General features: G+C 41.4%; 1 protein-coding gene across 2 annotated transcripts in view; it reads left to right on the top strand.

The window, feature by feature from the left end:
• The window catches only part of LOC117252686 (uncharacterized), a 33818-nt gene extending 17867 nt beyond the window's left edge, over positions 1–15951 (top strand). The window contains exons 1-8 of one of the 2 annotated variants that reach the window (XM_078171036.1): positions 1189–1340; positions 2096–2160; positions 3091–3145; positions 9048–9107; positions 9325–9963; positions 10064–10093; positions 11144–12361; positions 12496–15951. In XM_078171036.1, the coding sequence (XP_078027162.1) occupies positions 3106–3145; positions 9048–9107; positions 9325–9963; positions 10064–10093; positions 11144–12361; positions 12496–14600 (4092 nt within the window). In that variant the 5' untranslated portion in view covers positions 1189–1340; positions 2096–2160; positions 3091–3105 and the 3' untranslated portion in view covers positions 14601–15951. Of the gene's footprint in view, positions 1–1188; positions 1341–2095; positions 2161–3090; positions 3146–9047; positions 9108–9324; positions 9964–10063; positions 10094–11143; positions 12362–12495 lie in introns of those variants that run through there. The other variant, XM_078171037.1, reaches the window with a different exon arrangement.
• Positions 15952–18329: the final 2378 nt, after the last annotated feature.

Raw genomic sequence — 18329 nt, 5'->3', positions numbered from 1 at the left:
AGAAAAAAATGGAAATCTACTGATGGCAACTGGGCAACTGTGCTGCTGAAGAAGTCATATGACATGCTAGAAAGCTCCTGCAGAGACCTCGAGGTGAGAGAGGTGATATTTGATGTTTTCATGGAGAGATGTGAGAGCTCTGGGGTCAGTCAGGAAGTGGAGACTGTAAAACTCTCAGTGAGCAGAGAAGAGGAGACGCAGAGATTAGTTTCAGAGGCTGCAGCTAGTTTGCTGAACTGGATTATATTAAATGAAGTGTGTTTTATTTGGTCTGATACAAACAACACAGCACGACCACAAAGATGCATCTCCTCTGCAGGCTCTGTAACAGGCCTGTACAGGACCGCAGCACATTTCAGCCTGCTGGGTTCCTAATTTTCTGGTCACCAAGGGTACACTGATGCTCATGAAGGTAAGAGCAACATGTATCTAATAATAATAATACATTTTATTTAAAACGTGCCTCCTTCCAAAACACCCAAGGTCACCCTACAGAGCATATGATAACAGAGAGAAGGAGACACATGAAGTGGGCAGACACGTGTTGTTGCTGTGATCAAATCAGTCAAATATCTGTATTAAACGTGATTCATATAATCTCTCAACACACACATTCACCAACCTCCTCCCAGTGTTTTAATACTCTTTCAAATGTGTCAGAAACAGGTGGAGGTCCGAGTGCTTCTTAAATAGTTTCCCCACATCCTGACATGACCTGTGTGTGTCCAGCAGGTGGCGCTGTAACATCACACACCGAAGGAAGACGTGTGACACTTGACAGGCTGAACCAGAGCAGCTGGAATAAACAACCTAACCAGCATTTGGACTTGACTGATATAAAATGAAGGTTTTATGAATAAAGAGTGAAAAAGCAACAGCTCTGCAGCTTTTATAGCAATCTGCTTTTCTGCACACACTCTGTTCATTTTGGATGACAGGAAGATCATGTATGCAACATCACTGGGACAATATGAATCATATCTCTTGATTTAAAACCCAAGTTCACACAGGAAATATGAAATGAAACAAACATGTCCAAATGCACATCAGACGAATCAAATCGTTTGAGAAGTAAATGATCATTTCCAGATGTTTCCTTTATAAAGTCAAAATTATTTTTAGGAAATATTACTTAACCATAAACACAGGCTGTAGTTCTTCTTCACTGATTTGATCACAGGTTTTATTGTTTTTTTTACGTCACCTGATGACGAGGAGTCCCGCCTTTTTGACTTGGAACTTTCGCTTTTGTCCTGCACTGATGGCGCAGCATGTGACCTTCAGCTGGTGAGGAAAGAGTTCAAACCAGATCAGTAACAGTGAAGGAATAAATAAAGGAGGTAAGTGAGGTCTGTCTGAACTCGGGTCTGTCAAGACAAACATCCGCTCAGAGATCCTGTCAAAGTGTCTGCAAGGAAACTGCGACACTTTGTGTTTCAGTGGAGCTGAGGATTCAGAGGAAGTCGTTTCACAGATGAAACTGTAAAAAACATTTTCTCTTAAATGTGTATGTGCAGCTCAGGTTCAAGCTTTCAGCGTTTTATCTCTGGCAGATTAATATCAGAGGTGATTCCGCCATGTTTGACCGGTGTCTCTGCAGAAAGAGGAACAAGAGCCATTAAAACTCCTCCATGCTACATTCACGGACATTTAGGAAAGTGTCGATACTTTCAGGTTTCTCAAGAAGAACACTGTGGGCATGTAGGGACTGGTTCACTGGCTGACGGACTCTCTGTACGTCAGTGTCATGTTGGTGCATGTGTCTGCAGTGTTTATCAGGGTAGTGTGTTCTTTTTACATCATTGACTCCTGGCAGAGGTGTTAGACCAAAGGACCCTACCTGTGGACCCTACCTGTGGAGTCACATGTCCTTAGGGTCAAGGGTCATTGGGCAAAGTGTACCAGATAAAGGAAGAGGAAACTGCCTTGCTGAGATTTTTTTTTAGGAGCGGCCCACAGTTAGTCATAGTGTCAAAGTCCAACCTGAGAGCTGCTTCACCTGAGAACATATTTTAAATCATGTGTCAGACTTCACAGTTGTCACCTTGTGTTTTTACTCTGATCTGATGCTGACGGTGATGTTGACATGTTACAGGACAGACGGAGACACAGAGCCTTGTGACGTCAGCAGAAACCCTCAGTGAAGCAACACTGACACATGTAAGTATTCTCTGACTGTCCCGACAAACAGGGCATCGCTTCCTCCATCTTTTTTTTTTTTTATTTTGCACACATACAAAACTGTGCACAGTATAATTATCTTCTAAATAAGCTTTAAATATTGTTTAAGAGTCCCAGAGGACAGACGTGCAGCTGCACACTTCTCCCTCCTCCCCTGTGCTCTTACTGCAGCACAGCCCCAAACCGCATGTCATTTTTGTTTCAATTAATTATCAGAGAGGAGATGTGGGAGACGCAAACTTTATTTCAAGTGAAGTTTTGGTCTAAAAAGACACACAGAAGTGGGAAAGCAATCCAGCGTCTATGTCAGCTTACACTGGGCAGCTGGTGAACCTGAATCTGAGAGTTGGAGGGAGACGGTGTGGTTTTATACCAGACTGTGTTACTGGTTGTTAACGGTGTGTTGTTGCCTAAATTAGACTGGCTGTGTGAGATGGTTTAATAGTGGTTTAATGTTGCACAGCAGAGACAAACAAAGCTGAGGCTCAGGGCGAACACTATTGTTATCTGGCTGTCCATGTCAGCAGATAATGGTGACGTGATGTTGCTCTGCAGGGAGCTCAATTTGCGTGCAGCTGACACCAGGGAAGTTGAAGAGGGAGGGGTAGGGGCTCGACTCAAATGCAGTTGTCGGCACAACACACTTTTAACTAAGAACTGATGCCATGGGTCAAATTTAAAAACTGAAATACAAAATTATTAAAAGAAATAGAAAAACACGTCTTGCAAAACAGGCACTTCTACAGAGGGCAAAGGGGCAGGTGTGTGAGCACCACCTGTCTGTGCGTGCGCCTGGATTGCTCAGTGACTTTAACTTAACACACGTTCATTAGTTTATTGTGGTTTTTTGTGTGTGTGCATGAAAAGGAGGAAAAAGAACCTACATTTGTTTTCTATTCTTCCCTCCAGGTGAATTAGTCTCTGATGTTTTCACTGGAGTACAGCATGGCGACTGCACCATCAGGTGAGTCCAGTCAGACTTTATTAGCTCAGTAACACACTGTCTTCTCTCACTGTTCACATATTACCCTCATAAAAAAGAACTTTGTCCTCAGCGTAAATCAGGACTGTGACTTCTGAGAGGAGCTCGTCTGATTGGATGGCCTCATTTCCCAGCGCTGAATAGGAGACCAAAAATTCAATTAAAACAGTACCTTCTCCAGCAGGTTATGAATTAAAACTATGTTTACATTATTATTAATAAACAATGTTATTATTATTATTATTATGTTATAACTATTATAATTAGTACTGCATCTTATTTTTTCATAAGAAGGCTGCCTATTGTTAAACTGACTGTCATTCTTGAATGAAAGCACTGATCAGTTAGCCTGGTAAGACCATCCAGATGACATTAGCTCGACATTCTGTTTGAGCCCAGTCTCGCTCCGAAGTCGTCAAAATCTGGCACTTGGACAGTGACTTTTGGTGTCAGAAACCAACGAAGAAAACGCCCTTTAATATCGGCACGATAGGCGGGCGATTGCCGTTGTGGTTTAATGGCGCCCAGCGACCTCAGGGGGAAACGCAACAGGTCAAGGATGAAAGTTAAGAGGGCTAAACAAACACAGACTTTCACCCGAGAGAGCGGTGTTCGCATCCTGTAAGATTCTTGGGGATGTTTGTTGTTGAAGAAAAAAAACATCAGTTGGTGGTGTTGTACCGACATAGTGCTTTTATTTTGAAAGAGACTGTATGCAAACTGTACATTTCCTGTGAAAACAGAAGTGTATTTTGAAAACAGACAATGCATGTAACAGGCTGAAGTTGACACGGCGTCCCAGAACGTCAACAACCAACACACCCAGGGTACCTTGGACGTCATATGTGGACGTGGAAAGTCCATGACCAAACATGGACATGTGACGAGGTCACAGTGAGGATGTGTTGGAAAAAAGCAAGAAATGTATTCAAATATATTTCATTCCCCTGCATGCTGCACAGAATAATCACAGTCCATGGCTCCTCTGAGGAGCATCCCTTTGCACAGCAGCACTGTAGTGCTGCTGTGCAAAGGGATGCTCAGCAGCACTGTGCAGGCACAGACTAGGCCTGGGGCAGGTGCAGGGCGAGCGGCGCGGAGGACATCACTGAGCGTCCTCTGTGACTGAGCCTTTATTGAGAATTGGTTGTTATCAATATTACACTCCCAGTTTGGAAAGACGGACAAGAGAGCAAAGTCTGGTGACTTTGAAGAGAGCATGACATTGTGGTGTCAGTCTCCCATCGTAGAGGGCCGTCTGACGGCAGGGTGAAGCTGTGAAAATATGCTAAATATATAAGTGATCATATTTTTATGAGACTATGTTTTGCTGCTCCCCCTGTCCACAGTCACCAGACTCCTTTGACAGAAACACAGATTTGTCAGAAGAACAGTGACAACATCTTTTCCTCTGAAACTCTGCGAGTGCATACTCTGTTCTTCTTTAATTGTTGTCATTGAATCTATTCCTGCAGTAACTTCACTTATTGCTGTCTTTACTAACATTAGAGTTAGTGCCTGTTGCTATGGGAGCCGCCATTACTGGTCTGCAAACAACGGCCTGCATTTTACGTCATCAACTACAGCGCAGTCCCTGACTGGCTGTTTTTGTTGTTAACTGCAGTACAGATCCCTGATTGGCCCCAACTGGATTTTAATTTTTGGAAAAAAAATTTGGCCGGCACTGAGTCCAGACTGAATGAGTGAAACTGAATGTTGAGCTCATGTCATTAGGATGATCTTTGGCTTGATCACACAGAAAGCTGGAGGTGACTATTTTCTAATTGAGTTTTCTGTTGAGATGGTGCTAACTGCGGTATCCAGCAACCGCTAGCACCAGTTTCTCCTCCACTGTTTACCTTTTGTTGTCGTGACCACCACAGAAGGACTGCCTCTTAAATCATCTTATTGCACGGTGGGAAAAAAAGCAAAGATGGCATGGGGCACTTTTCTGCTCTGAGTTTAAGTTTTTTCAACTCAAAGGGTTCGCACTCTGGCAAAAACGACAGGCGCCTGGAGCGCAGGATCGAGCACGATCTCACTCCGAAGTCGTCAAAATCCGACTCTTGGGTGGTGACTTGCAGCACCAGAAACTAATAAAAAGGCGTCTTTTAATGTTGAATGATGCGCAGCTGCTCGCTGTTCTAGTTTAATGGTGCCCGGCAGCGTCAGGGGGAATCACAATGGGACAAGAATGAAAGTGAAGGCAGCAAAAGTCTGAGTGGGGCTGGCGGTAGAGGTGATGGATGGGTCCAACAACCACCGACTTTCACCTGAGAGAGCGATGTTTGTATCCCTTAAGATTCTAAAGCCAAACTCTGTTCTTTTTTCCTAAACCCAACCACGTGTTTTTGTTGTTGAAGGGAAAAAAAAATGAAATTGCATTGTGCTTTTATTTTGAAAAAGACTGCATGTAAAAGTTACATTTCCTGTGAAAACAGAAGCGTATTTTGAAAGAAAAGAATTTGACACAGAGTCCCAGAACGTGAACAGCCAACACACCCAGGGAACCTTGCATGTGGTATGTGGACGTGGAAAGACAGCATCTTTTCCTAAACATATCATTATGAAAATAATGTGGGTTACACAGGGTAGTGAAATAAAAGATAAAGTCCGCACACCAGAAGTTGCTCCTTGAAAATTTAATTAGACGTAACGTTTCGGGCTCCTGCCCTTCATGTCTGATAAAGGCCCGAAATGTTATGTCTAAATAAATTTTCAAGCAGCAGCTTCTGGTGTGTGGACTTTATCTTTTATTTCATACTTACCTTTTGGTCCAGCACCCAGCATTAAGTTTTTGGGATGTGCGTGCTACCTTTACCTGTCAGTTGTTGCACAGGGTAGTGGCCACAGTAAAATCAGATTATCAGCGTTTACATAGGTTACTTAGTGGCTTTGCAATCTTTGCAATGAGCTTCTGCCACTGGTGCCGAAATTTTGCGGAAAAAATCTGCTTTACGGCAGGAAACGCGTCATGTATTGCGAAATTGGTCAGTCAGCCAATCAGGGACTGGAGCTGGTCCTTATGAGGAGTTGGGCATGAGATAGTTGAGTCATGAGCACAATGGCAGACGGACAAAGTTTGGAGACAAGTAAAAAACAGCCTAGCAAAAGAAAAGGAGCTCCTCTGTGTGAGGAGGCAAAGAAGAGCAAAAAGGAGAGTGATAAAAGAAGAGGAAAAACAAGAGTAAACCTCAGTCAGGCGTTCAAGAGATGGAGGGAGCTCCGTGACCAAAGAGGCTTCAAAACCCATGTCCAGCTAGCTTTCTTTCTAATGGATCAGTAAGTAACACGGCTAAATGTTAGCTAGACCAGAGAGGACTGTACTGTACTGGCTGCTAGTTCATTCCTAGCTGGCCAGCATCGCAAATCACCGCAACCAGGGAGCGGGTAGCGAGTGTTGGTCGGCTGACATCCTGGTTGCCATTCTACGGCAGCCCTCGGACAGTGATACCCCCCTCCCTTCCTTCTGTTCTCTTCTCACGGAGGCAGCTATCCACGGACATCGCCCAGCTAAGTTACGCCCAGCTAAGTGAACACTGGACTTTGTTTCCCATTCAATTTGAGCTCCAACCGGCCGCATGGTTTCCATACGGTAGCGTTTATTCTAGAATGGGGACTGTTTACATGTGCATATTGGTATAATTCCACTGTGTCTACTGTTGTTTGTACTGATACTGTACATATTGGTATCATTTACTGTGAGCTGTTTGTACTGGTACTGTGCATTCTGCTATAATTATTTGCATTACTATTTGTTTTTTCTTCAGATAAATCTGATAATTGTTGCTCGGTCTCTTTACTCATTTATTTAGTAGAGTGTCCACACACCTTCTCATTCTACATATATATAGAGGTATACTGGTGGCTTTACAGCCTACATTTTATTGATTATCGCTGATCCCCGCGGTCAATTTAGTCGTTGCGACAGTGCGACGCAACACCACTGACGCTAGGTGGCACTAAGCTAAAAAAAACGAATCCTATCTGATGCCTCTTTAAAAGAACTGAGAGTTGCAGCAGCAGATCTGCAGTTTTCTGGGAGTTTGTTCCAGATATGTGGAGCATAAAAAACTGAATGCTGCTTCTCCATGTTTGGTTTTGACTCTGGGAACAGAAAGCAGACCTGTCCCAGACGACCTGAGAGGTCTGGATGGTTCATAACGTAGCAGCAGCTCAGAAATATATTTTGGCCCTAAACCATTCAGTGCTTTATAAACCAACAACAGTATTTTAAAGTAAATTCTTTGACAGACAGGAAGCCACTGTAAAGATCTGAGAACTGGAGTGATATGATTCACTTTCTTGGTCTTATGAGGAGTCGAGCAGCAGCGTTCTGAATCAACTGCAGCTGTCTGATGGATTTTTAAGGGAGACCTGTGAAGACACCGTTACAGTAGTCGAGTCTACTAAAGATAAATGCATGGACAAGTTTTTCCAAATCCTGCTGAGACATCAGTCCTTTAACCCTTGATATGTTCTTCAGGTGATAGTAGGCTGATTTTGTAACTGTCTTAATGTGGCGTTGACTACAGCAAGATTTCTGGCTTGGTTTGTGCTTTTTAACATTACAGACTGAAGCTGAGTGCTGACTTTTAATTGTTCTTCTCTGGCTCCAAAAACAGTTACTTCAGTTTTATCTTTGTTCAGTTGAAGAACATTCTGGCACATCCAATCATTGATTTGTTCGATGCATTTATGCAATGCTTGTATTGGACCATAGTCCCCTGGTGATATGGTTATGTAAATGTGTGTGTCGTCTGCATAATTATGGTAAGATATCTTGTTGTTTTCCATAATTTGAGCCAGTGGGAGCATGTAGATGTTGAACAGAAGAGGCCCCAGAATGGAGCCTTGAGGAACTCCGTCATTTTCATCCACTCAGATGTGTAATTACCTATAGACACAAAGTAGTCTCTGTCCTTTAAGTAGAATTCAGACCAGTTTAGTACAATTCCGGAAAGTCCCACCCAGTTTTTCAGTCGGTCTAGTAATATAGTGTGGTCAACTGTGTCAAATGCTGCACTAAGATCCAGTAACACTAAAACTGAAATTCTGCCACTGTCTGTGTTTCAGTAGATGTCACTGAAGACCTTAACAAGAGCAGTCTCAGTGCTGTGGTGTGGTCGAAATCCTGACTGGAAGACGTCAAAACAGTTGTTTAGAGTCAAGAAATTGTTTAGCTGTTGAAAAGCAGCTTTTTGAATGATGTTACTGCGAAACGGGAGGTTTGATATGGGCCTATAATTGTTCATTACTGAGATGTCTAGACTGGGTTTTTTTTAAGAGTGGATTGATGACGGCAGATTTCTGGGCCTGGGGGAAGACATGTGTTCATAATCTGTAGATCTGAGGCCATGCAGTTAGAAACCGTTTGAAAAAAGCCCGTTGGCAGAATATCAAGGCAGCAGGAGGAGGATTTCAGATGCTGTATAATGTCCTCCAGGTTTTTGAAGTTGATCGGGTAAAATTGTGTCATGTCACTTGAATTGGTCTTAAGTGGACACAGGGACAACACATATCCTGTACCTGATATGGAGGCACTGACTGCTTGTCTAATTTTCTGGATTTTGTCAGTGAAGGAGGAGGTAAATTCCTTGCAGGCGTGAGCTTAAGAGGAGCTGATAGGGGGATGTTTTGCCTCTGGACAGAGCCAGGCCCACATAGTGGCAGTGGGAGGCTGCTTGAACTCTGTGAGGAGAAGGACTCGCCTTCCACTTTGCTTTTGTCTCGTTACGCTAATTGACACATTCAGATGTCATTGTAAATGAAATGTTTTGAGTGTATCTTAATGCAGAAACTCTGAATAATTGCATATTTAAATGAGCCCCTTGTTTGTAACCCAAGCATGCCTATTAATGTGTACGTTTCTGTGTTCTTACAGTCAAAGATGAACATCAGCCACTGAAACACAGCAGGAGCTATGAATTTCTGCCACCTGACTGTGAGTCAAACTTGGTAGCACAGTGTTCCAACATCCTTAACTGCCAACTACTATCACATGCTACCACCAACCAGCCAGAATGATTCTTGTGTTTTATTAGGTTTCAATTTACAGTGTTTAATGGGTGATCCTTTAGAGAGGCTACATAAGTTTCTCTATTATTAATGCAATAATTCTAATAATTCTGATTAAATGATTGATCACATTTACTTTCCAGTGTCTGAGCTGAGGGTTGTTCTGCTGGGGAACAGCTGGTCTCAGAGGAGTTCAGTGGGGAACTTCATACTGGGAGAGACTAAGTTCAACACTGAAGAAGAACCAGACTGCTGTCTGACAGAAAGAGGACAGATAAAGGACAAAGAAATAGTTCTGATCAACACTCCAGATCTGCTGCATCTCAACATCTCTGAAGACAAACTGTCAGAACATGTAGAAGACTGTGTGAGACTCTCTGCTCCTGGACCTCATGTGTTCCTGCTGGTTCTACAGCCTGAAGACTTCACTGAGGAACACAAACTGAGACTCTGCAGAGTCCTGAAACTCTTCAGTGATCAATCATTTGATCATTCATTGATACTGATATCAACACCCAGAGAGGAGAGCTCAGGTTTCAAAGATGAACCAGACCAGCCCTTAAAAGACATGATCAGAATGTGTAGATACAGATACCTGAAGCAGAAGAACCTTGAACGTCCAGAGCTGTTAACACGATTGGGTCAAATTGTAAAAGAGAACTATGGAGAACACATGAGCTGTGATGTGTCTGACGATGTAACACAAAGTTTACCTTGTGATCAAGAAAGCCTTAAAAAACCAGAAGACGTCGGTTATAAATTGGATCCTACAAAAGCTGCTGGTAAGTGCAGGACAGTAATTCAGTTAATGAGAATCTTATCATTACCACAAATGACTGTACAATAACACTGCTGTACTTGATATTACTGTGTCTTTTACAGTTATCAGAAAAACAACCTCGTCCCACCAGTGTAAGTAAATCAAATTTTATTATTCAGATACATACAGGGGCAATAAGTAACAGTCAGTATGTTTACATGACATTAGGGAAAATGGATTTATTGTATCAGTCCGACTAAAACTGGACTTTTAAAACACATGTAAAAATGTTGTCCAACTGAAATCGTACTGAAGTGAATATTTAAGTTGGACTAACACACTCAGAAAATGTGATTGGGAGTTGAATTCCTCCTGCATGTATACAGTCAATCAGACCCAAGCTGGCCGAGGCGCTCTGAGCATGCTCCACAGTTTCCGCCCCGGGCTTTGACCCTGAAGTCCAATAGCATTAAATGTGTAAGAGAAGAAGAAGCCGGTAACAACATGGAGAAATCTACATCCAGAGCCGTGACTTTTTGGACGGACCAAATGTACAGAGCTGTAAAGTTGTCCACCATGGTAGCAGTTAGCTGCTAGCTAACCGTAGCTAACTTGTTTGTCCATTGTTTGGTCTGTGACGTAATAGGTCAACAGGAAAAAGGTCCAATACTAACAAGCTGAAAGGGGGCATATCTCCACCTATCATAGAGGAGTCGCACATACTTGGCTCAATAAATGGATTCCCCTCCCGTGCTTGTATACTGGGACAAGGACAGTAGGCCAGTTAGATGTCCTCGTCCAGCTGGGACTGTAGCTCCACTTCACTGTGCTTATAAACATACTGACTGATGACGATGTTGATATCTGTTGTATCCGTCAGATTTAGTAGAAACTACAAAATGTTGCTCCACAAGAAATCAACCATTTTGGTGAGTCAGTGTCTCTGACTGAAAGGACCCTTAATGTGCAAACTGTAACAACCCTCAGGCATGTTATGTTGGAATTTGTGCGGTAGAGGGCCATATATTGAAATGTGGAAGGTACACAGATTTTGACTAAAAAAAGAAGCAATTACTGATCAGTGTTTGCATCCCTTTTTGATAACTTAAGGTCAGATTGTAAATGTGATTAATTAATGAGGGATACCAATGTGCTCACTATAGTCTAACTAACTCTTTTTTTTTTGCGTTGTTATTTCATAGCAAAGGAACTAAGGATTGTGATGTTTGGAAGGGAGGTCAAAAAGAAGACACTTTGCAACTTCATCATTGGAAGCAAACAAGTCCAACATAAAATAAACACCAAAAAGCAATGTGAGGTCGCCCATGGAGAGTGGAGAGGAAAGCCTTTGAAAGTCGTGAAAACTCCAGACATGTTCAGTCTGTCTGTGGAAGCCTTTAGAGAAGAGATGAGAAGCTGTGTAAGTCTTTGTCATCCTGGACCAAATGTTCTGCTGCTGTTAGTGAAACCTTCTGAGTTCACAGAGAAGAACAGACAAACACTGAAGTTCATCCTGAGTCTGTTTGATCAAGATGCCTTCAAACACTCGATGGTCATCATGACACACGAGGAGAATAAGGCAAGCCCTGCTGTCAGTCAGCTCCTTAAAGACTGTGGAGGGAGACACTACAACATGGTTAAAAGTGATCGCCAGCTGTTAATGGAAAAGATTGAGAACATTGTGCATGAAAACAAAGAATCCTTCCTCACCTTCACTGAAGAGCCCATCAGACCAAAGTCTGAACCCATCAGAGCAGCTTTAAACCTGGTCCTGTGTGGGAGGAGAGGAGCAGGGAAGACTTCAGCAGCCAAGGCCATTTTAGGTCAGACAGAGCTTCATTCAGTCTCCAGCTCATCAGAGTGTGTTAAACATCAGGGAGAGGTGTGTGGACGTTGGGTTTCCCTGGTGGAGCTGCCTGCCTTGTATGGAAAACCTCAGGAGGCAGTGATGGAGGAATCATTCAGGTGTATCTCCCTCTGTGATCCTGAGGGCGCCCATGCCTTCATCCTGGTCCTACCTGTGCGTCCCCTCACTGATGAAGACAAGGGAGAGTTAGAGACCATCAGGAACACATTCAGCTCTGGAGTCAATGACTTCACCTTGATCCTGTTCACTGTGGAGTCAGATCCTACAGCGTCAGCTTTTGTTAACTTTCTAAAGCAAAACGGAGACATCCAGGAGCTCTGTCAGAGCTGTGGAGGAAGATATGTTGTTCTCAACATCAAGGACCAGCAGCAGATCCCAGAGCTGTTGGATGCTGTGGAAGAAATGAAACTGAGACCCAATCAAGATGAAACATGCAGCTACACTAGAGAAACATATGCATATGTCCAAATACAAAAGATCATAAAACAAGACAAACACATCAGCACACTGCAGGCTGAACTGAAGGACCTGAAAACAAAAAACATGGCCAGCTGTAAGTACCATATAGATTTAAATATTTTCATTAGAACAATAATAAATCATGACCTTTTTTCTGTGTCCTCATCCATCCACTGGATATTAAAACTGTCACCATTTAAGGTAACTCTAGGTCTTCTTATTTCACAGGTGATGATGAGCAGCAGAGCCCAGAGTGTCTCAGGATTGTGCTGATAGGGAAGACTGGCAGCGGAAAGAGTTCTTCAGGAAACACCATCCTGGGGAGAGATGAGTTTGAAGCCGAAGCAAGCCAAACATCAGTCACCAAACGTTGTCAGAAAGCAGTGGGTGAGGTGGACGGTCGTCCTGTTGCTGTGGTCGACACTCCTGGTCTGTTTGACAATAGTTTAACTCATGAGGAAGTCACTGAAGAGATGGTGAAATGCATCAGTCTTCTGGCTCCAGGACCACATGTCTTCCTGTTGGTGTTACAAATCGGCAGATTTACACCAGAGGAGAAGGAGACATTAAAACTCATCAAGGAAGTCTTTGGGAAGAATGCTAAGAAGTTCACCTTCATTCTTTTAACTGGAGGAGATAAACTGAAGCGTGAGAAGCGGACCATTGAGCAGTACATTGAAAAAAAATGTGATCAGTCATTTAAGAATATGATTACTGACTGTGGAGGAAGATACCATGTGTTCAATAACTATGATGACGGCAACCACATGCAAGTCAGCGACCTGATAACGAAGATTGACACCATGGTGAAGACAAATGGAGGCAGCTGCTACACTAATGAGATCTTCAAAGAGGCCGAGGCAGCTATAAAGAAAGAAGTGGAGAAAATTCTAAAGGAGAAGGAAGAAGAGATGAGGATAGAGAGGGAGAAACTTCAAAGAAAACATAAGGAAGAAATGGAAGCAATGAAAAGAAGAATGGAAGAACAGAGAGCAGACATTGAGAAAGAGAGAAAACTGAGAGGAAAACAACTCAAAGAAATGGAGGAAAACATCAACAAAGAACGTGAGGAGAGGAAGAAAGAACAGGAAATGAGAGAAGAAGAAGACAGGAAGAGGAAACAACAGGAAGAATTACAACAACAAGAGTGGGAACAAAAAGTTGAAGCTTTGGAGCAACAAATAAGATCAGAGTCGGAATCAAAGGAAACTACTGACAGAAAGCTGGAGGAGAGCAGAGAAGAGATGAAAAGAGAAAGAGAACATGAGGAGAAGAAACAAAAAGAATGGTGGGACAAACGAAATCAAGAAAATGAACAGAGACGACAGGAAGAGCAAACGAAACTGAAAAAACTTCAAGATCAGTATGATCAGATGAGAGAAAAGTATGAAGAGAAAAGAAATGAAGAGGACCGAATCAGACAGGAGCAGGAGGAGAAGAAGCTGAAAGAGTTGGAGGAAAACTATAAGACAAAACTGGAGGGCATAAAGAAAAAGTACGAGGAGGAGGCCAGAAATAAAGCTGAAGAGTTCAATGAATTCAGAGAGAGTAAAGAAAGGGACTTTGCAGCTATGATCGAAAAACACATGAAAGAAGTCGAGGATCTGAAGGAACAGCAGGAGAAAGACATGCAAAAGAAGCAAGAGGAATACGACAGGTTGAACGATCTCTCAACCCACAAAGAAGAAAGTCTGAAACAAGCCATGGATAAACTACAGGACAAACACAAACAAGAAATGGCCGACTTGATACTGATACTTTTGTCCCAAAAGAAAGAAAACAGGAGGAAAATAAGGGCAATGCAGGAAGCACACAAAAAAGAGGAGGAGAACCTTAAAAAAGATCTTTTAGCCCATAACAAAAGAAAAGAGAGGGAACAAATGGAGAAACTGAGGAAAAAACAGAAACAAGAAATGAAAGCCCTGGACAAGGAACTTTCAACCCAAACCAAAGACACTAAACACGTAAGACGGGAGACGCTGTCCATCCAACATGAGCAACAAATTATTGATCTGAAAATGGAATTTCTGATGCAACAGCAACAAAACCAGAAGGAACAGCTGAACAAATTAAAGAAAGAACATGAGCAAAAATTGGATGAATTCAAACAGAAACTTCTGGAAGAAAACGAAAGAAATGAGAAAGAAAAAATAGAGGAACTGCAGAAGAATCATGAACAAGAAATGGAGGCACTGAAGCAAGTTAAGAGCCCGGACAAAGACGATCAGGAGGAAGAGCTGGATGAACTGCAGAAAAAACACAAAAAAGAGATGAATGAGCTGAAAGAGAAACTTTTGACCCCACAGGAGCAACAGTCCTGCTGCATCGCATGAACAATCGTAATTATTTCAATGTCACACTAATGCCAACCTGGGTCCTACGTTTTCATTTTTTAGGCCCTCTAAGCATTCAGACTTGTCACCATCTTTGATGTATACAGTTTATATACAGTTACCATGGATACAGACGTTGTTGCCATCTATCACAAGTTCAGTGGAAGAGGTAGTGTTTTACCTTTTTTACCAAACTGTAAAGCTGTTTACCCAACAAAACACTTTTTTCCCCTTTGTATTTGCAGGATTTGACAGTGATAGTCAGTCACGTTGGTTAAGCATTTCTGAACTCTCGTTGACCAGAAAAATAATGCCAAAGTTCAACGCACAGCGCAGAAAAGACCCTCAGCACCTCGTCATGCTGCTGCCATTTGTTAAAGTGTAAATATGTGGTGCTCCCACTGCAAAAATTACTGAGCTATGCTGAAAACACTAAAAACGCTTGGTAGACAAAGCCTCTAGTTAAACTTGATTTGAGCTATGACTCACCAGGCAATATCTTTTTTGCCATTGTCTTTATAATGTTGGGATTGTGGGTCGTTTAGCTTGGGACATTTCTTGACCTCAGCAACGAGTTTCTCCTCATCTAATCTTTGTCACCCACGAGACACAGCAACAGCTACAGAGTTCTATTTATACATCCATGCTAAAGAGAGAAGTCGAGCTGCTAAGTGAGCTTGTAAGTACAAGCAGGGAGCAAGTGGGGGAAAATGCATTTAATTCTGGGGGCAGCAAGGCTGGAAATAGGACTGTGGCATAAAGCATCGCAAGATAGCGCGTCCAGGAGCGCCGACGTGTGTCTTGCACCGCCAGTGTGGGGTTGTACATTAAAAAGAATGTGCGTATTTGGATGTGGGGCATTTGCTGACAGGGTGTTTTGGCCTTTAGTGTAGTGCCTCTTGGGTTTTGGGGTTACCTTTGCCAGTACTGGGTTTACTGTAATAGATTATTTCCACATGCATATTAATTTTTCTTTTTGGACTGTTTGTTAGTATTTTGTATATTTAGTTTGTTTTTTATTTGTTTTTGTTTTTTGTTTTTTTTGTTGTTGAATGTGGATTTTTTTTTAAATACAAACATAAAAGGGTTAAGTTTACAATTTATTTTAACAGGTTATTGTGTTAACTGTAATAAATAATTTCCACACGCATTTAATTTTTCTTTTTAGAGATGTTTGTTGGTATTTTGTATATTTAGTTTTTTTGTTGTATATGGGTGTTTTTTTTTATTTGTTTTTGTCAATCAGTGAGATGATTTTACATGTTTTTGGTGTTTTAACTTGGAAATTTATCATTTTCAAACTAAACAAACTAAATTGAAAATAAAGTGACAAGAATATTCGTTTGTTTCATATCTCAGTGTGAGATTCTGATTCTTATGTATAACGTATGGTTTGTGATTTATAGTCACTGGAGACAAAAAGTTCCACAACAAAATGTTTTCTTGACCAACAGTGTCTTCGTTAACGAGCATTAAACATATACAATCACATATAAACTATTTTAGAATGTTTTTTCAAAGTAAAATGTGCACATCTACAAAAGTATGGTTATTCCTCTGCTAACAACTGCAATTATCAAAATCAGGGTTGCTGAATTTTTGAACTGAACGAAGCAGAAACCTTTAAAGGTAATTTAATACAACTGCTCTGTAAAGAATAACTAACTGAAGTTTGGAGAGGGTTAGGGTCAGTGTTTGTTTTGATGCCTCCACACTGGTGATAGCTGTGTATTATGTTTTCAGGGTTTCTTTACATCACATGCTTGTGAACACAATATCTCAAGAAGGCCACAGGGGAATTTCATCAAATTTGGCACAAATATTGGACTCATTGACGAACTGATTGGATTTCAGTGGTCGAAGGATGAAGGTCAGTGTGAGCTAACAAAATATGTTTTAGGCCATAACTCAAGAATTCATACTCTAATTATGAAAATACTTCACTCAAATGTCTAACAGGATAAAAGGTCAACTTGACTGTGACATCATCATGTTTTAACGTCATATCTCAGGAACAGAAGGGGAGACATTTGGTCAGATACTGAATTGGTGACTCTAATCTTGAAACTGTGCTGATTGTATAGATCTTCTGTGTGTGAAGCATCCATGTTTTCACTGACATGGATGGAGATTGTCAGAGACACTGGACTGGTGGGTGGAGTCATACAAGTAGGGGGTGGTAATTCCAGTTTAGGTTTGTGTTGTTAAAGGCCCAGTAAAAACAAATAATTACAGTAGGAATTTGTGTTATAGTTACATTTAAACTGTTAGAGTTGTAAATGAAAAAGTGATAGTTTGACTGTTTTTCATTCGATCGTAATTCAAGATATGCATGTTTTACTGTGTTCAATACTACTCCAGTAACTATACATGTAATAAAGTATAACATGGGATTATTGTTACTGAGCAAACTGTCAAAAATATTCTCATCCAGTGTTAATGTTGTGTTTGCTGGTGCAGTTTGCCTGTGTCACAAATACAGGAAATACAGAAAACCTGCATCAGCAAAAGGCTCTAAGTTATCATCAGCACAAAGCTGTCAGTTATCATCAGCACAAAGAGCTGTAAGTTATCATTAGCACAAAGCTGTCAGTTATCATCAGCACAAAGAGCTGTAAGTTATCATCGGTACAAAAAGCTGTAAGTTATCATCAGCACAAAGAGCTGTAAGTTATCATCAGTACAAAGAGCTGTAAGTTATCATCAGCACAAAGAGCTGTAAGTTATCATCAGTACAAAGAGCTGTAAGTTATCATCAGCACAAAGCTCTCAGTTATCAGTAGAAAGAGCTGTAAGTTATCATCAGTACAAAGAGCTGTAAGTTATCATCAGGACAAAGAACTGTAAGTTATCATCAGCACACAGCTCTCAGTTATCATCAGTACAAAGAGCTGTAAGTTATTATCAGCACAAAGCTCACAGTTATCATCAGTACAAAGAGCTGTAAGTTATCATCAGTACAAAGCTGTCAGTTATCATCAGCACAAAGAGCTGTAAGTTATCATCAGCACAAAGCTGTCAGTTATCATCAGCACAAAGAGCTGTAAGTTATCATTAGCACAAAGCTGTCAGTTATCATCAGCACAAAGAGCTGTAAGTTATCATCGGTACAAAAAGCTGTAAGTTATCATCAGCACAAAGAGCTGTAAGTTATCATCAGTACAAAGAACTGTAAGTTATCATCAGCACAAAGAGCTGTAAGTTATCATTAGCACAAAGCTGTCAGTCATCATCAGCACAAAGAGCTGTAAGTTATCATCGGTACAAAGAGCTGTAAGTTATCATCAGGACAAAAGCTGTAAGTTATCATCAGCACAAAGAACTATAAGTTATCATCAGGACAAAGAACTGTAAGTTATCATCAGGACAAAGAACTGTAAGTTATCATCAGGACAAAGAGCTGTAAGTTATCATCAGGACAAAGAGCTGTAAGTTATCATTAGCACAAAGAACTATAAGTTATCATCAGGACAAAGAGCTGTAAGTTATCATCGGTACAAAGAGCTGTAAGTTATCAGGACAAAAGCTGTAAGTTATCATCAGCACAAAGAACTAAGTTATCATCAGGACAAAGAACTGTAAGTTATCATCAGCACAAAGCTCTCAGTTATCATCAGTACATAGAGCTGTAAGTTATCATCAGCACAAAGCTCTCACTTATCATCAGTACAAAGAGCTGTAAGTTATCAGCGCAAATAGCTGTAAGTTATCATCAGCGCAAAGAGCTGT

This window comes from Epinephelus lanceolatus, chromosome 9 (genome assembly GCF_041903045.1).
Source record: "Epinephelus lanceolatus isolate andai-2023 chromosome 9, ASM4190304v1, whole genome shotgun sequence".
In the NCBI taxonomy this organism is placed as follows: Eukaryota; Metazoa; Chordata; class Actinopteri; order Perciformes; family Serranidae; genus Epinephelus; species Epinephelus lanceolatus.
This window is presented reverse-complemented; position numbering and strand designations above follow the sequence as displayed.